Source organism: Wickerhamomyces ciferrii, contig 00129 (genome assembly GCF_000313485.1).
Source record: "Wickerhamomyces ciferrii WGS project CAIF00000000 data, strain NRRL Y-1031 F-60-10, contig 00129, whole genome shotgun sequence".
NCBI classification, from domain to species: domain Eukaryota; kingdom Fungi; phylum Ascomycota; class Saccharomycetes; order Phaffomycetales; family Wickerhamomycetaceae; genus Hansenula; species Hansenula ciferrii.
The window spans coordinates 1-19,556 of record NW_011887611.1 but is presented as its reverse complement, the minus strand read 5'-3'; the positions used below and the strand labels follow the sequence as shown (position 1 = coordinate 19,556).

At 34.6% G+C, this 19,556-nt stretch overlaps 6 protein-coding genes across 6 annotated transcripts; 1 reads left to right on the top strand and 5 right to left on the bottom strand.

Moving 5' to 3' along the window:
• Positions 1 to 33: 33 nt before the first annotated feature.
• On the bottom strand, positions 34 to 1,770 carry PLB3 (lysophospholipase family protein; the record flags this gene model as incomplete). Its single annotated transcript, XM_011275377.1, has 1 exon — positions 34 to 1,770. One exon carries the CDS (start codon positions 1,768 to 1,770, stop codon positions 34 to 36), a length of 1,737 nt encoding a protein of 578 aa, XP_011273679.1.
• Positions 1,771 to 2,878: 1,108 nt separating this feature from the next.
• On the bottom strand, positions 2,879 to 4,630 carry PLB2 (lysophospholipase family protein; the record flags this gene model as incomplete). Its single annotated transcript, XM_011275376.1, has 1 exon — positions 2,879 to 4,630. The coding sequence occupies one exon, from the start codon at positions 4,628 to 4,630 to the stop codon at positions 2,879 to 2,881; it is 1,752 nt and encodes a 583-aa protein (XP_011273678.1).
• Positions 4,631 to 8,115: 3,485 nt separating this feature from the next.
• Positions 8,116 to 8,661, bottom strand: NPC2 (sterol transporter; the record flags this gene model as incomplete). Its single annotated transcript, XM_011275375.1, has 1 exon — positions 8,116 to 8,661. The coding sequence occupies one exon, from the start codon at positions 8,659 to 8,661 to the stop codon at positions 8,116 to 8,118; it is 546 nt and encodes a 181-aa protein (XP_011273677.1).
• A 262-nt stretch (positions 8,662 to 8,923) lies between these two features.
• BN7_4019 (dipeptidyl-peptidase III) lies at positions 8,924 to 11,056 on the top strand (the record flags this gene model as incomplete). The annotated part of the gene is made up of 1 exon (XM_011275374.1): positions 8,924 to 11,056. One exon carries the CDS (start codon positions 8,924 to 8,926, stop codon positions 11,054 to 11,056), a length of 2,133 nt encoding a protein of 710 aa, XP_011273676.1.
• A 45-nt stretch (positions 11,057 to 11,101) lies between these two features.
• On the bottom strand, positions 11,102 to 14,449 carry BN7_4018 (Laminin-like protein epi-1; the record flags this gene model as incomplete). Its single annotated transcript, XM_011275373.1, has 1 exon — positions 11,102 to 14,449. One exon carries the CDS (start codon positions 14,447 to 14,449, stop codon positions 11,102 to 11,104), a length of 3,348 nt encoding a protein of 1,115 aa, XP_011273675.1.
• Positions 14,450 to 15,431: 982 nt separating this feature from the next.
• On the bottom strand, positions 15,432 to 17,549 carry BN7_4017 (uncharacterized protein; the record flags this gene model as incomplete). The annotated part of the gene is made up of 1 exon (XM_011275372.1): positions 15,432 to 17,549. The coding sequence occupies one exon, from the start codon at positions 17,547 to 17,549 to the stop codon at positions 15,432 to 15,434; it is 2,118 nt and encodes a 705-aa protein (XP_011273674.1).
• Between the last annotated feature and the right edge of the window lie 2,007 nt (positions 17,550 to 19,556).

Sequence of the window (19,556 nt, the reverse complement as noted above, 5' to 3'; positions counted from 1 at the left end):
GTTTATGAAAGAGATTGAGTATTGGTGTTTTAACTAATTAGAGCCAGAGGCTAGCTTACCATCCCAACAGTACTCTTCAAAACATTTAGCACACTCAGCAGATTGTTCCTCATTGTTACGTTCTTGGGTACGGCGGATGATGGCACAAGCAACACATTTGTTCCAGTCTTCATCAATGGTCATATTATATCTTGAAGCAACTTCATAACCATTTTGAATCATACCTAATTTTTCCTCTTCATCGTATTCAAGTTTGAAAGTTGAAGTGTTTGATGAGAAAGAATAAGGTTCATTTGCAATATAAACAACTAACGGTGGAACATACGACAAATCTGTTAAGTTTGAAGAATCACAACCGAAAAATGTTGGTTGTGTAGTCAAATTATGAGCTATGAAAGTATTTTGGTCAGGAACATACGGGAATGCAGTGCCGTTACCTTGGACTGAAAATTGACGTTGATAAGTAGCAATTAAAGCTGAACCATCTGGGAGATTATCAGTGTCTGCAGAGTTATCAAATGCAAAAATAATATCAACATCACGTTCTGGTTGAACAAGTGGAGCAACCGGAATATTTTGTCCATCTTCACCACCATCACACAAGTATAAATTTTCATCTTCAATAATTGTCTTGACAGCAGCATAGGGTGTCTTGTAGAATGGATTTGGACCATAAACGGCAATATCCTCATTATCATCACTGAGGTTTTGCAGGAAATCCTCAATTATATCATAAACGATACCAGTAATTCCAGTGGTATTCAGTTGTAAGATGAATTGATTAAACAATGAAGATGAAGTACCCATGACAAATCCTGCGTTATCAAAACCTGCAACGCAAGATTCACTTTCTGGGACACCATTTGACACATCAGATCCAATGTATTTTAAATCAGTGAATGCATATAGTGAAGGATCCCATGAACCTAATTCGAATGGAGTGAACTCGAAAACAGTTGAATTCAAGTTAATAATCTTGGTAGTTGGTGCTCTACCAAGCGCAACACTAATTGGTAATGGCATTTCACCATTTTGAAACACATCAACATCTCTCAAAGTTGAAAAAGTCAGACCATCTGCACCATTATCATGAGTACCGAAGAACTGATAAGATAGAGCTCTTCCCCAGATATCAGTGATTGTAGTATCGAAACCAGCATCCTTTTTTTCCTGGATAGAAGCGCCAATTTCACTCCATTGAATAATAGTTTGGAAAATGTTGATACCACCTGGTGCAATAATTGAATGTTCTAAGTCCCAGATCGAATCACCTCTAATAATCTCTTGAACACTCGTCCAATTGTTTAGAGCCAAAGTACCAGTCATCCAATTACCACCGGAAAGACCTGTTAAGTATGTAGAGGCTTGTAATAACCCACCGAGACCAGTTCTTTTAGCACCATCGGTTCTATCATCCAAAGCACTGATTTGACCAGCACTACAGAGCATAGATCTATATCCACCACCTGAGAATGCAAGTCCAATGTTGATAGATCGATTGTTACTATCAAAAAACTCTTGGACATCAAAATTTTTTAAAGCGGCTCTTTCCAAAAATTCTTTCAAAGCTTCATCAGTATGCTCATGTCTTTTCTTCAACCAATTGGATTCATCTTCACATAAGCCTCTTGAGCGTCTTACGAGACCTGAATCACCAGCGGTACTCTTTTTTGGACATGGAACCTTAGCAGGTCCATAACCACCGGAAGGTGAATAAGCTGCTGTTAGCGAAAGTGTTTGTATTATCAGCACCAAAATTAATAGCTTCATTTTTTCTCTGCAGGGGTCGAGGAAAGCAAATCTAAATGGCAACGAGTAAGTAGTAGACCTATAATTTATTCTTGAAGATGAATGTTAGTGAAGGCCTGAATTTAAGGATCAAAATATGGAAAACATAGTTTTATATATCTAGATAACTGAACCTCATGGTGATCTACCCAAATGTTTTTATTTTACGAATTTATTAAGGTTTTAAGAAAGCTGCACTAAAAGGCTGTTGTAGGTTGTGAATATCAATCACAGATCGAAAGATTGGTTCAACATTGGTGCACGTGTTGGCACAATTAATAGTGCTAAGTGCTAAGCACAGTCAGTAACCTGTTGTAATCATAGCTGCCAGATCTGCGATTTATTCCTTTCTAAAAGCGCATGGAAAACGTAGTGATAGTGCATAGGAATATTATTTCATGACCTTCCTTAGATATATCTCAAGTTTCAACGGAATTTAGAAATCATTTTGTAAATTTAATCGATTGACGTTATAATTTCAGATACGACTTGATTATTTTTAAGTTCATGCATCAATGTTTATCTTTCTGGGACCTGTTGAGCCTGTCAACCGTTATTATGAATTACAGCCCCTGCAGGCAAAAAAATTGAGATCCAGTAGACAGTGTTTAATACTTATGGCTGTTCTTTTGGATAAACTCTAGACTCTGCGCTTTCTAAGTCACAGAAGGTGAACGTGATCGTAGTGGCTGTCATATGGCATATTAATAAAGCAATTAAAGGTTGGTTCTAGGGCGGTATTAAAATGTTATATTTTTATGTTGATACTACGATTCCCAAAAATTGATGGCTGATATGAATTGTACACATATTTAGTATCTAAATCTATATATATATATATCTGAAAGAAAATAAGAACATCGTGAAAAAAGAAAGAATGAACTTTTGATTTCTTCAAGTTTGTATGAATTTTAAATGAAAGTAAAGACGTATGATAATTGATTTTTGAAATTAGTGAAATAATGCAAAGTCTGAAACGAAAAAAAAGCATAATATAACGAATGAGAAACTCATTTATATGAAAGCATTAGAGAACCTGATGATTATGATGTACTATCTCTTGCATTTGAGCTAGCACCATTGTATAAAATCATGACCTGAGATCAACATCTTCGGAGGCTAGTTTACCATCCCAACAGTACTCTTCAAAACATTTAGCACACTCAGCAGATTGTTCCTCATTGTTACGTTCTTGGGTACGGCGGATGATGGCACAAGCAACACATTTGTTCCAGTCTTCATCAATGGTCATATTACATCTTGAAGCAACTTCATAACCGTTTTGAATCATACCTAGTTTTTCCTCTTCATCGTATTCAAGTTTGAAAGTTGAAGTGTTTGATGAGAAAGAATAAGGCTCATTCGCAATATAAACAACTAATGGTGGAACGTATGTCAAATCTGTCAAGTTTGAAGAATCACAGCCAAAAAATGTTGGTTGTGTAGTTAAATTATGAGCAAGGAAAGTTTTTTGATCTGGAACATATGGGAAAGCAGTTCCATTACCTTGTACAGAAAACTGACGTTGATAAGTAGCAATTAAAGGTGTCCCATCTGGATAACCATCATCACTGTCCCCATTGTTATCAAACGCAAAAATAATATCAACGTCACGTTCTGGTTGAACCAGTGGAGCAAATGGAATAGTTTGTCCATCTTCACCACCATCACACAAATATAGGTTTTCATCTTCAACAATTGTTTTAACAGCAGCATAAGGTGTGTGGTAGAATGGATTTGGACCATAAATAGCAATATCCTCATTGTCATCACTGAGTTTTTGTAGGAAATCTTCAACTAAATCATAGATGATACCAGTGAGTCCAGTGGTATTTAGTTGCAGAATGAATTGATTGAACAATGAAGATGAAGTGCCCAGGACAAAACCTGCATTATCAAAACCCGCAACGCAAGATTCACTTTCTGGGACACCATTTGATACATCAGATCCAATGTATTTTAAGTCAGTGAACGCATATAGCGAAGGATCCCATGAACCTAATTCGAATGGAGTGAACTCGAAAACAGTTGAGTTCAAGTTAATAATCTTGGAAGTTGGAGTTCTACCAACTGCAACACTAATTGGTAATGGCATTTCACCATTTTGAAAAACATCAACATCTCTTAAAGTTGAAAAAGTCAGACCAGCTGAACCACTATCATGAGTGCCAAAAAACTGATAAGACAGAGCTCTTCCCCAGATATCAGTGATTGTAGTATCGAAACCAGCATTTTTTTTTTCTTGGATAGAATGACCGATTTCACCCCATTGAATAATAGTTTGGAAAATGTTGATACCACCTGGTGCAATAATTGAATGTTCTAAGTCCCAGATAGAATGACCTCTAATAATCTCTTGAACGCTAGTCCAGTTGTTTAAAGCCAAAGTTCCAGTCATCCAATTACCACCAGAAAGACCTGCTAAGTAAGTAGAGGCTTGTAATAACCCACCAAGACCAGTTTCTTTAGAACCATCGGTTCTATCATCCAAAGCACTGATTTGACCAGCACCACAGAGCATAGCTCTGTAACCACCACCTGAAAATGCTAAACCAATGTTGATTGACTGATTATTATTATTGAAAAATTGTTCAACATCAAAATCTTCTAAAGCGGCTCTTTTTAAAAATTCTTTCAAAGCTTCATCAGTATGTTCATGTCTTTTCTTCAACCAGTTGGATTCATCTTCACATAGACCTCTTGAACGTCTAACCAGTCCTGAATCACCAGCGGTACTCTTCTTTGGACATGTAACCTTAGCAGGTCCATAACCACCGGAATGTGAAAAAGCCGCCGTTAGCGATAGTGTTTGAATTATCAGAACCAAAATGAGTAGTTTCATTATTTGTTTGTAATGGTCCAAAGGGAAGCAAATAAGAATAGCAATGTGGAACTAGTGGACCTCTACCCGAATTCAAGGATCAAAATACGGAAAGTATAGTTTTATACACCTAAATCTCATTGTGATCTGATAATTGATTGTTTTGATTTTACGAGGGCACTAAGTTTTGAAAGTCCACATTTGAGCGTGCCCACTGCCCATACCAAAAGAAAGATCACGGTTCACGAACTTTTGACGAAAAGCGCATAATGCAAAGGATAGTAAGCAATAAATTAAAGCTCTTTGCAAGTTGAATCAACTTATTTTGCTCGTTTTTATAGGCCTATTAATGTCACTGACCCTCAAAATTTAGTATTCGAGGTCGGTTTAAATGGGTTTGGAAGGTTTTGAAGATGTGGGTTCCCGGTTGCTAGAGTATGCTGTCGTCTATTATTGAACGACTCCAAACGTTAAAGATAAATCTAAAGAAGTTGCTGCTAAATATTGGAACAGCTCAAAGTGCATATACCTTCAAAATTTGCAACCTTGAAGAGTAATGAGGTTCTTCGTTTGCAAATTACTGATCAGATTCATATTGTCTCAAGCCGCAGCATTTACACAAATTTTGACCTGCATCATTTTAATCAACACATGAAAGTTCAGTACAACATATATTGGAGGATACAGAAAGTTAAAGACGTATCACAAGGTCTAGCTGTTATATTTTGAGTATTATGGTTCGGGTACGTAATGAGGTTGCGTGCTAGTCGTGCTAGTTATGAACTTAGGCTGCCGTCATTCGATTTTCGGCCAATGTTTCTGTTCATATACGATTTATTTCGGGTTCAACTTTAAAGTCCTAACTATTTTTTTCACTTGTGATCTCATATCATTACTAGTTGATAGTGACTATATTATTTATCATTTTGAGTTATTTGCTATATTTAAGTCACTAACGTGCCTCTGGTTCCTGACGATGGTTTATGTCTTTAAACTTGCATTCTTTGATACTGGGTCTATAAAATTTATATGCATGATCATACCCAAGCAGGTTGGTTAAATACTCAAAGGCTAAAGCTTGCAGATCATTTGGTGAGCGCTGAGTAGCTTCGAAACATATTATAGGACTTTGTTTTAAAGGGTTACTTGCTGAAATATAAAGCCGTCAGCAACCAGATATATGCTGATACTAGAGGCTGTTTGTGCTGTATACAGAGATTATGATTCTTGAAGCTGATACTAGTTCACTGGTGGTGATTCGTGAATGTTTTTCGGTGATGCCACGGATGATAATTCATATACGCATTTGCTGAACAGATTACTTGTTTTTCACGAGATGTCGTGTTCAGCCCAGCAAGTTCTGAAAACACCATGGGGACTGGAGTTCATGATGCCATAATGTTATAGCCTGTATTCTTGTTGAGCTCATCGAATTTGAGCTCCAAGTATACTATAGCTCTCAAAGTCTTTATTTAGATTTTTATGGGCCTATAATCACACATCACACATATTTTAATTTTATTTATTTATATTGAACTACATTTCGAGGGACTTTATATCTAGATTTTGGAGCTATAACCAGGGTCCAGAAGCAGAAAATGCAAAAATTCTAAGTTTGAATATTTAAGGAGATGTGTTTTCCAAAAAAACTTAATTGGTAGAATTAGAATTGTGATTATTCATATATTATAGGTTCAAATCATACACATAGATGGAAGGCTGAAGCTGGGTAGTGGATTTGGACTCTCAAGGAATACGCTCATCCCTCAAACCTCGGTCCTCAACCCAATACAAGGTGTTGAATTTTATTTAAGACCATATGCATTGATGAATCGAGACTCAACATTTAACATTGGGTCTTGTATTTAATTCCATGTTGGTATGTTGGTCAAATGAAGTTTCTGTACAGTACAGACATCCAGATTCCACACCAAACCTTTTTAACGACGAGCTCAGGAACATATGGGACCTAATTCATATGCATTTATTAGTATTTACGTGAAAAATACTAAATTTGCTTATTAGGATCTACAATTCTACCGGAGAGAGGTTGTCAATTACAATTTACAGAGCATCATTAAATCTTACCATGAATTGATCTATAAATTACGAACAACAACTGTTAGAGGGTTGATCCTCATTTGTCAGTTTGACATTTTAATTATCTCAAAATTTGGACTTTCAACGTTTTCAAGGAAAGTAAATCATAATTCAAAAATATAGAATTTTAAAAGAATATAATTTATCTAGATAACTAACATGCTTAGCAGACTCATGCGTATACAAGAGAGGACTACGATGTTCTTTGAATAATAGCGATGCGCTAAATTATTATCAAGTGTCAAATCAATAAAGATGTACAAGAAGTATTGGTGAAACAATTATTTGGTGAACAAAGGGAAAGTTTGCGTTTTCAGTTAAGGTTTCAATAAGCTGAATACAGAACAAGCATCACAATACCACTTATTTTATTCTTGAAGGCATGCTACTCTTTTTATAGACGGAGCTGTATATTTTTGGCTGATATGGGAACAAGTTTACTATTATCGAATCTATATTCATTTGATAAATTTAAAACGGATTATTGATACACTTTCTATTTCTAGAGTATCTGCAAAATCAAAATTTTAAAGAATCTCTGGCCGATGGAATCAAGTTCAATCACTTTTTGCTAGATAGTGATTCCCAAAGTGGACTATTAAAGTTTATTAAACAATAAAGATGACTTGTTTATTAATAAATGAATGATTTCAAGGTTTTCAAACAAGCTTAAACTATTCATGATCTCAAATTATTCTCAAAGGGTTCAAGAGGCTAATAGTTTCCACGAATACAAGAGAATTTTACATTGTCAAATATTTCAAGATACTATCAATAAACACGCAACAATTCCCATTCTCCAGTATAAAAATAATATAAACGTTGGATAACAGAGTTCAGATAATATGAGAACATGTGGTTACTCCGTCTAATCCAGCTTAACGTTTTAAATGAATGATTATTCTCTTTTGAAGTTGTAATATTTGAAGCATTTAAAAATGCAAATAGTCAAGGGGATATCATATAAATGAAGAGCGGTGTGATATTATTGATACATATAATCGTTTCTAAATGGTATAACGCAACTAATATACATTAATAGCCATCTCCAAAACTCTATATATAATATCTGGCCATGATGTATGTTTTCATTCAGGCTTTCACTTTCTACACTGATATATTATTCAAGTATTTTAATTAATAAGTTTCAACTTACAATATATCGCTTTTAACTATGAAAAGCTTGTGTATAACTAATTAAATTTATATTTATTTATGCATGACTTCGTTATAAAAAATGGCATGACTGCACTGTAGTTTTAAAGCACTATACTTCTAAAGTACTTTAGTTTAAATGACAAATTAAAGTATTATTAAATGATTAAAAAAACTTGGTATGTAGCGAATATTTGTACTGATTAGCAACATAGATCATTATAGGACTCTAATAATGCTTTATAGTCCATTTAACCTATGATTTTCCACAATGAATCAACTGTGAATACAACAGTAGCTGTGATACAAGCAATAAACTCATCATCTTTGGTGTATGCTCTTGCATAGACAACATATCTACCTGGTGGAACTTCATTTGGAATTTCAACAGTTTTGGTTAATTTGTATTCGCCTTTTGATAATGGACATTCTAAATCAACTTCACCAACTTCTGAACATAAATCATATGTTTGTGAGATTAGTTTGATATAACCATATCTGACATCAACATCAACGTAAGCACCTTCAGCAACATCTGCACTCAAGTGACCAATAGCATTGACAGTTAAGTTAGCACCACGTTGAGGTTGCTCTGGAGAGAGCTCAACCAAATCAATGGTTAATAATTGTTTTTCCAAAACATCACAAGTTGAAACTGGAGAACCACCTGGGATTGGTTTCTCACCTGGTAAAGTGTTTGACTTTAGCGGTGATTGTTCTTCAGCAGCAAAGATTGAAGTGGCTAAAGCTTGTGATATGATGAGAGGCAAGAGTAAGTATTTGTTAAATGAAACCATAATAGTATTTTATAGTGTTTTATTTTTAGTTATAGGTTGATGACTACCAATGTAAGTGCTTCTAAGAGTACTCCTTATCAAATGAAGCAGCCCTTTTCTTTTCTAAAATTGAGAATTGCGCCAAATTGGTCGGAATGGGAGATTGTGTCATGTGAAAAACCCTCAATTACGAGGGTATAGCGAATTCTTGAGCCATACTCAACAATTAAGTCAGAGCTCTCTGGACAGATAACAAGAGGTTTGCCACATATAAAAAGGATTGATGAGTATCTTGTTTTTGAATCAACTCAAGAACTTTGCCGGTAGAAACATATTTACTGCTACAAACAGAATCACCAAAAGAATGACTTCCACAAATCAATCGTTCGATATCAACAATTTCTACGCCGATGCTAATGCCCCAGTGGTGAATTTATCAGCTAAGGACTTTTTCCATCAATTGACTGATGCAGAACAAAAATATGCTCATTATATCTCTAAAGCTGGTCATTACGGCTCTAGAATTGTTGCAAGACAAGTTTCACATGAATCTGAAGCTATTGTTGACTTGATTGTTCAAATCCAAAAGAACTTGAACTCCGACTACTCCAAGCTTTCTGTTAGTGAAACTTCTAAGAAAGGATATTTGGAATACGCATCCCAAATCTTAAGTAACTTAGGTAATTACAAGTCATTTGGTGATAAGAAGTTTATCCCAAGAGTGCCTGCTGAAGATTTTGAGCAAATTGTTAAAGAGTCAAGTATTGACTTAGGTTTGTTCAATAAAATCAAAGATTCAATCTATTCAATCAACGAGAAATCCGCTTTATTAGGTTATCCAGCTGAAGGTCACGTCTCAGGTTACTACATTGGTGATGTTTCAAAAGATGATGTTGTTTTAATCAAAAAAGTTTTAAGTGAAAATCAAGTCTTATTTGAGAACTTGAGAATCAAAAAGAATAACGACACAGAGTTCACCATTTTGGTTGCCTCAAAGTTGACAGAAAATAAGACATCTTATCCTAATGAGATTTCAGCAGATGGTATTAAAATAAATTTACAATTTGGTGATTACTCCAAAGAATTTGCTAAGATCAATGAGAACTTAGAAAAGGCTAAAGAAGTTGCAGCTAATGAGACACAAGTCAAGATGCTTGATGCTTATATTGAATCATTTGAAACTGGTTCAATCAATGCTCATAAGGAATCTCAAAAATACTGGGTGAAAGATATTTCACCAGTTATTGAAACAAACATTGGTTTCATTGAAACTTACAGAGAACCAGGTGGTGTTGCTGGTGAATGGGAAACTTTAGTCTCTATTCAAAATAAAGAACAAACTAAGAAGTTTCAAAAATTAGTCGACAGTGCTCCACAGTACATCAAATTATTACCATGGGGTGAAGAATATGAAAAAGATGTTTTCCAAGCTCCAGATTTCACTTCATTGGAAGTTTTAACGTTCGCGGGTTCAGGTATTCCAGCTGGTATCAATATTCCAAATTATGATGATATTAGACAAAACATTGGGTTCAAAAACGTTAATTTAGGTAACATTGTGAGAGCTAGATCTGGTAAACAACCAATTACTTTCTTAAGTCCAGAAGACTCCGAACTTTACAATAAATATGCCGATCAATCATTTGAAGTTCAAGTTGGTATTCATGAATTATTAGGTCATGGTTCAGGTAAATTACTCTCTGAAAATCAAGATGGCACCTTCAATTATGATCATGAAAACCCACCATTAGGTGTTGATGGTAAACCGGTTACTACTTATTACAAAAAAGGTGAAACATGGGGGTCAAAGTTCGGTTCATTAGCTGGTGCATATGAAGAATGTAGAGCTGAAGTTATTGCATTATATTTGATTACAGACCCTGAAATTTTAACAACTTTTGGATTCAAAACCAAAGAGGAACAACGCGCTATTATCTATGTTGGATTCTTACAAATGGCTAGAGCTGGGTTCACTGCTTTGGAACAATATGATCCAGCTTCTAAAAAATGGGGTCAAGCTCATTCTCAAGCTAGATATGCAATTTTGAAGACCTTATTACAAGCTAACTTGGTTGAACTAGTTTACACTAAACCGGAAAATAGTGACTTGTATATCAAAGTTGACGAATCAAAGATTGAAACTGTTGGCCATCAAGCCGTTAAAGATTATTTAACACATTTACACATTTACAAAGCTTCAGGTGATTATGAAAATGGTTCTAAATACTTTATCGACAGATCAAGTGTTCATGAAGAAGAGCTTGGAAAATTCAGAAAAATTGTCATGGATTCGAGATTACCAAGAAAACAATTTATCCAAGCAAACACTGAAATTGTTGATGGTAAAGTTGTTTTGAAAGAATATGAAGAATCAGAAGTTGGTTTAATCCAAAGTTTTGTCGAAAGAGATTACTAAGTGTACAATGGATGCTTCTTTTATTTAGATCATCTGTAGAAACAGTTAATTATCACTTGACAAGTCACTTTTACTGCTATTTTGTTTGAGCAAATTGAGTAATTTCTTCACCTCCTTATTTTCTGATCTGATGTGAGTGCGAACTGTTAAATTAGAATCGATAGACTCATGATCAGAATCACTTGAACTCGGTTGAAAGTTGACTTTTCTTGAGTTATTATTGGTGTTTGAGATAGCTGACGATCCACGAGTGGAAATTCTAGAATTTGTCTTATTTATCTTCTTAACAGCACTCTCAAAGGATAGAAGTCTCAGCTCTAATAGTTTGATTCTATTGTTCTTTGCTTCAATGATTTGCTGGAGCGCATTCAATGAATTGTTCGAAACACTTCCTTTTCGAGCTTCCGATAAGCTTTTACTCAATGACCAGTGCTCTTTAATGATTAATGAAACAGCTTCTTCGATAAATAAGCTGACGTTATGCATCTTCTCCAAGGCTCCATCGTCTGTATCATTTTTTAAGTCATCACGCACACCAGATAAAGACTCACCATCAATAATACCATCCAAGTTTTGTATAATACTATAGGAAAGTCCAGAAAGAGTCCGTTTTAGCTCTTGTATATGGCCGTTGTGCTTGAGTATTTCTGATCTTATAACTCTATTCTTTTCACCAGATTCTTTCAAGTTTTGGCTCAAAGTTTCACAACGTTTCTCTAGAACGGAAGATTGGGTGTATTTTGCACTCAGTTTAGCCCTTGTATCTTTAAGCTCTGACGCCAAATTTGCTTCAATTTGTTCAAGAGTTTTCACTCTACCATTTAATCTTTGGATATCTTCATCTTTTCTTCTTATCAAATTCCCCAAACGACGTTCTACCTCTTCAAGTTGGCTTGACTTTTGTTCCAATTTGATCTTGAAATTCTCAGCTTCTGTCTCCAATTTTTGTTTTTGATCTTGATCAATTCTTGATGATGTATGCAATGCTTCATTCTCAACTTCCATAGCTTTGTTTTTGTGATTTAAGTTATTAATTGTTTCGGTTTGAGCATCAAACTCTTGCTGAACTTCATTTACCAAGGAAAGCTGGTCTTCAAGTATCTTCTCCATATTTTGGACCTTCTTGTCTTGTACAACCCTATCATTTTCGTGCTCTTGTATCTTTGCTTCCATTTCTTTGTTTCTAAATTTCTCATTATCTATTTCATTTTGAAGCTTAGTGTATTTCAATTCAAGATTTTTCAAGCTCATTGACAATTTTTCATTAGTGTTTTCATGGTTTTCAATTTCCAGCTCTTTCTCTTCGATAAACTTTAAATTTTTGGCATTTTGGTCTTCTAAAATCTTCTTACCGTTCAAAAGTTCATCATTTTTATGCTTGAGTACCTCTAAATCTTCATCCAAGTCTCTTTTGATCTTTTTATGTAATTGCTCAGCGCGCTTGTATGTTTTCTCCTGTTCTTTAAGTTTGTGATTTAACTTTAAAAGTGATTTCAATTGGGTGAATGCCAGCTTTTCATTCGATAAATCAAAAGACTGAGTTGAATGTTCAGATACCAACCTAGAAATATTTTCAATAAACAACTCCTTTTCCTCAATATGGGAGCGGCAATCTTCAAGTAAAGAGTCACGGGTAGCTAATTCTTCATCATAACCACTGTATTTTTGAGCTTCCAATTTTAAAGCCTTTTCTTGCGACTTAACTGCACTTTCACGAGAGTTGTATTTTCCTTGAATACTTTGTAATTTCCCATTTAGATCTGAAATTGCAGAGTTTAAAGACTCAACAATTTTATCCTTTTGATTGACAATATCTTCATGATCATGTTGTTGTTTGGAAAGCTTTATGAGTTGAATTTTGAGAGCATTCAGTTTTTTGTCATTTTCTCTTGCAAAATTTAAAATTTGATCAATATAATAGCTCAAGTTCTTGCTCTCACCAGACACACTGTGATCCAAGGAGAATGTTTTTTTATCTTGTGATAAAGTCTTCAAGATTTGGTGGACTTTGTGCTTAACTTCATCTTCTATTACTGACGAAAATTTCGCATCTTTATGTGAAGACACATCTGTCTCATGCACAACAGGATTTACCAGGATAATTTTTTTTTCAGTTGAGGTTACCGGTGACTGTTCAGGGATTATGGGAGCAGTGGTGTCTTGGACCTTGTTGGATAGCAGGGCTGGGCGTGATTGTTCAAGGATGTCAACATGGTCAAACGATTCTTCACCACTTCCATCACTATTGAGTCTTCTGAAATCAGCATCTTGAAGTCTCAAAGAGAACGGTTTACCTTTTGGTGTACTTTCTGTATATTGTAACTTTTGTTCTGGTTGAGTTTCAGGGATATTTATTCTCCGGAATGTTTCAGGTCCCGTTCTTGGTCCATCGACGACAGTCGTTAATTTTGAAGATTCATTGACATTCTCAAACTTTAATGGAGCACTTTCATTATCTGTTGGTGCTGAAAGGGTGTCAGTCTTTGAGAATAAACTACTACCACCATCTGTCGATGCGGAAACAATAGCAGAGGAGTCATATGTTGATTTTGGATCGTTTTTTGATTCATTTGTCTTGCCTTGTGCAAATTTTATTTTAATATCTTTGGCACCAGATTGCGACTTTTTTGTTTCTTCAGATGATAGTCCAGCTGGTAATAAGAACTCCTTCTGAGTCAAGGTAAGGTGATTTGAATGATCATTGAATTCAGAAACTTCTGTCGTGTCCGGTGTTGCGCTATATTCACTTGATGGCAGCCTTTCTCTAGACGATGGTTTCGTATACCCAGAATTTGATTTCAAAAACATAGATTGCAATTGAGATATAGATTTTTGATTTTGGCTTTTGGTTGGTTTATTCGAAACTTGAGGTTGACTATTGGGGATATCTCCATCTTTGAATCTAACACTTTTCAGACCATCATTCATACCCAAAGGACCATAGTTTCCCTGTTTATTCTTTGAATTATATTTATGAGACTTCAAAGTTGTACTGTTAGCAATCGGTATTTCAACATCTGTCGTGTTCTCCACAAATGGATCAAAGCCTAAACTTTTGGTGTCAAAGTCATCATCATCATGATCATCATCTTGGTCGTCATTTTCATCATATCCATAATAGTCATCATAATCAGCATTTGTTGAAATATTACTTCTATTACCAATTTCTAAACTCGAACCACTGGGAGTTTTAGTATTTTGTGATTCACTTGATGCTTTAATTGGTGAAGAGTTTGTACTGAATGCCTTTCTGGAAAAATCAAACAACCCTCTTCTTGTGGAGTTAGCAGTTTGTGCTGGTCTTGAAGCTGATTTTCTAAGTGATCTTAACTCTTCGTTGACACTATCCATAGAAGAAACCACAGAGCTTGAGGACGAGGATTTGATGCTCATACTTGATCTGTTGATAATAATATTAAGCTTAGCGGGTGACAAATTTCAAATTAAACACAAGTCAACTAGCTTTTCTCAGATCAAGCCCACCAGCAATACAGCCCAGTAAACAAGTTTATTTCACCAACCATCTTTTCAATTCCACAAAAAGTATCACAGTGGTCCAAATAGGTTGTTACTCTGGTGTTGTTTTCACTTTTAATTAATTCACTTTTGTGTAACGTCCGGAAATTCATGGGAAGTGATTGAAGTTGGTCGGATCTTATCCTTAATCAACTAAACTTTAATACACGACTTTTCATTTAGCAAAGCTATTGGAAATTATTCTAAAGAATATGTAGTTTAATAGCTACTGCTCCAAAGAAGAATCAAGATTGTGTAAGATATCGAGAGATCAGCTGATTTGTGTACTTAGAATGGACTTATAATCAAGATATCTATTCGTCCATGTCGATCGGTAAATGAAACGAGATAATTCCAGCGAAATTAATTGCCATTTGATTAATCCAGATAATATTTAGATAAAAACTTGAACTACACAAGAGGCTGTAATTGTTTTAGAATGATTGCAAAGCATTGTAGCACATTTCTATTATATTATATTACATCAATGATCTGATACGAGTTTGTATTCAAGTGTACTTGTCACACTAACATATAACAGATAAAACAATATAGGATATAAAATGCAACCTTCATCAGCTAGAACTTCATGATACTTCATTATATAAATAAAATTGAAACAAATAAAAAGGATAATAACATTAATTGATAAAATATATTTAACTTTTCTTCTTTATATTACACATTCTGATTTGACAAAAAACAAAAATTGATATAGTTTCATATATGGAATGGATATATGATATGCAAAACATGAAAGGCGAATACGTCACCGTATTCAGTAAATAATACAAATATATTAAAGCTTTCTAATTTGAATTACAGAAAAACTTGATCTAAAAACAAACTTAAAAACACACTATTGGAAATATTGATTATTAGGATCTTGTTGAGGTTGTGGATAATATTGACCCATTGTTGGAGGGGGATACATCTGTTGTTGTTGTTGTTGTTGATTATTGAAGACAGGTAACTGGTTTTGTTGAAATGGAATATTAGCTCTCCCTTCAAACTGCTGTTGATTGACTGCATTAGGATCATTTGGTATGAAACCTCCTTCTAAATGTGATGGTTGTTGATGATTTGGTGGTACATCTGGTGCATATGGATAATTACCAAAGCCTTGATATGGTATACCTTGAGGTTGCTGACTCTCTTGTTGTGGAAATGGTTGATTAGGCCCTGGCACTTGTTGGTGTTGAGGTTGCACAGATGGAACTATTAACTGATGCGGTTGGAAAGATTGTGTTGTTGAAGACTGATGGTGTTGTTGGAAAGGCTGGAAAACTGGACCTGGAGGAACTTGAGGAACATTGAAATTTGTATGTGGATGTTGTTGAGGTTGTAATGGCGGTGATTGCTGTTGAAGCGGCTGTTGTGGTTGTGGTTGTGGTTGTGGTTGAAATTGTGGTTGATTTTGATCATATATTGGTCTTGGATAATATCCAGGAACAAAAGAATCTGTATTTGGAATTCCAATTTGATGCTGAGGTGCCATTTGGGGTATTGATGATTGAGGTAATGGTGGTGGTGGATGTTGTTGGCCAAAATCATTTGCAAAGTGAAATTGTGGGTTTTGAATTTGATTATTCTGTTGATGACTTTGCAATTGTTGAAGGTGTTGTAATTCAGATTGTTTTGAAATTGATAATTCATTAGCAGCTGTTTGAAATCCTGAACCTTCTGGTAAATGACTTGATGAGCTGAATTCTTCTATACTTGGAAGACCCATATCTTTAATTAATTCTTCATGACCTTCTTGCTTTAGCTCACCAATTGCTTCTTCATAATTGAATGCAACAATAATACTTCTATCAAGCTTTTTCAAATTCAAAAATCCTCTTAGCAAATCTCTTTTAAACATTCTCTTTTCACAATATATTGCACATGAATTTATACGAGGAATCAAATAAATTCTCATATCAGATTTATATCTTGGTCTTGCAACTTTTTTCTTCAAGAATATTGTTGAGGGACGATCACCTTTAGAGCCAATTGCTTCACTGTATATTTGATTTTCTTCAACTGTTTTTAAATCTTCATCTTCATCATCATTCAAATGGGAATAACCTGGCATTGCAGTTTCAATTTTCAATAATACAGAACCACCGACTTCAGTTGCTGCTGCCCTTGAAACCCTAATCAAAGTATAATCAGCCAGACCGAATAATTGATGTACAGCTTCATCTATATCTGCAAATTTTGGTATATTGGTTTTTTCAGGACTAGAACTTCCATCTTCACTAAACCTTGCAACTTTCACATTCAATAATGATGAAAATCCAGAGATCACATTTCTTGTTGATAGTTCTTCATTTGTGAGATATACACTATCGTCTTCATTTGAATATTGTAAAACTTTCAAAGTTTTTCTCATGGTATCAGACACAAGAATTGAATATAATATACCCAAAGTTGGAACCAGCGTCAATCTAACTCTCGTCTCTTTGGATAATGGACGTCCTTGAGGTCTTGTTATAGCTGACGGTTTTCTCTGTTGTTGTTTATCTTTAGATTTACTTGATCTTCGTCTTCTAGCTAGCTGAACATATGAGGCAGATGTTGAATCTTCTGATGACTTTCTAGTGTCTATATCTGAAATTTGTGGAGCATCCAACGTAGCTAGTTGTGTGCTTCCTGCTGATGAAGAAAGAAAAGATGGATTGAATTGATTGGTCAAGCTTGAGTTGGATCCTGAAGTTGCAGACGATGAAGATCTATGCTGATTAAACGTATTTGATATATTGGGGAGTGGTGGTGGTATATTCATCAGGTTATATTGGGATTGTGGTACAATATTCAAAGGACCGAATGGATTTTGTTGTTGTTGTTGTTGTTGTTGTTGTTGTTGTTGTTGTTGTTGTTGTTGAAAATGTTGGGGAGGTTGATTTTGTTGATTTTGTTGTTGTTGTTGCTGTTGTTGATTGCGTTCTTCACTATCAGAGTTATCATTTTGTAAAGAATTGTTGATGTTCATGTTTTAATTATGAGCTGGCTTTGAGCATGTTTTTCCTCTTGACAATAAACTGATTAGAATGATAACACTCGAGCTGAATATTGAATGTGAATCTAAAATAGATGATATTGAAAATAAATCTAAACGAGAAATTGATTATCACGTCCTTTGAATCGTGGATGCACTGGTTTATAGCAGCTATAATTCAATAAAATAGATCAATGGTCAACAAAAGTTATGAGATCTAATTAAAAAATTGCCCTAATGTTTATATTTATTTGTTTTTGAATGTTTGAACTTGGACTTTGTGTACTTAAGATTACAACTTTAATTCAAAATTCAAATTTTAGTTGAAGTACCAAATATGTTTTGAGGTGGATCTTGATTACCTGGTATTTGAAAAATTGATGGGCCAATGACTTGTTATAAGTGTTTTATTTCTCTGCTATTGCTGTACGAAAACTTTTCGTTGATGTTATTGAAGAAACAGATGCACCAGAGTCCAGACCCTATTCTTTAATACTGTGAACAATTGGGGGAGAATTAGATGGAAATGATGGATTTTCTAAGGTGAAAATAAACAATGAATTGGAAATCAACCGGAGGCGACGTATTCTTTGTGTAAAATATGTTGTTTTGATATGAATATGTGCAAACTTTTCAATACTTTTGGTCCTTCTTTATTTTTGAGCCGACTTTGTTGCAATTTGTTCAGATGTGGGTCGAAGGTTGAGGCAAAAAAACAAATCAAGCTGTTTGTGATACGGGACTAAATATTTATGGGATCTCTGTATTTACCTGATCGACTCCAAATACCAATTGATAATTCTCGTTTATGTGATAATAAGACTATAATTTGAAAAGTATTGACAGGAAACTGATGATGTTAAAATGTTGTAGGTCAATGCTAGGTTGGTAATATGTTGATGTTTAATTAATGAGATTCAATACTGCTGTGTCTATAATTGAATGCACGAAAATTTATACTTGATGCTTCTTCACTTTCTTAATTTGAGGTTCTAGTCCGGAAATTCTAGGAGGGGGACTTAATGTAGAAGATATCAGTTTATGAAGATGGATTATATTGGTTTGGTGATAGCTTCAGTAATTAATCAAGTAAAGCTTGAATGGAATGGAATTATGGTGGACTTATGAGCTTCTAATATGACCTTAATAATGGTTTTCAAAGATCTGACGTAAGTTAACAAATGAAATATAAATGGAACTTGGTAAATTATGATTTTGATTGGAGATATCTGTCTCCTTTTATATATTAAAGGTGAATTATCAAGATCCAGTGGGTCTAGCAGTAGAATTAAGGTCTCTTTCTAGGTACTTTATTGTTTGAAAAAGATGTTTTTATAAGAAAAGCGTCCATCTATATAAGATTATGATTAAAGGAAAAGTCCAGAAAATATAGTTTACACATTATGTGCACGACAATTTCCATCTTTGTTGTTGCAGGTGCATAAGGAAGTTTTTTCATACTCGCATAGACGCACTTCAGATGGGACTACCTATACAACTGTCTGGCTAAAAAAAGCCTCATGAGGCTTATATATAGTATATTATATTATTAGTTACTTCAGTTGTATATATATTTTAGTTTGTGCTGAATCTGAGAGAAGCCTTAGAAGTTATCGTCAAGAATCTAGTTTGAATAAATATGATTAACAACTTGGATAAAGACGGACAAACGACTTGAGGTCTAGCTTTGAAAGATCTGAATTACAAAAGATTGATCGTACCTGCACATATAACGAGAAGGTTGGTTTTCAAAAAAAACAATTGGTAAATTGAGTCGAGCCACACAAAAATGTTGTGTATACCGATAATTTGGCTAGGGTCTTGATATAAATTCTCAATTCGGCTTATATCACTTTGATATTGTATATATAAGTGGTTTTAGGCTTCAGGAATTCAATGATATACTTTGTTTCTCAAAATATATTCTCTAAGCTGTTGTTTTGTGAGGTTCAAGTTTCGATCCTCCCACCTCTTTGAATTTTCTCTAACAAAAATTTTCGG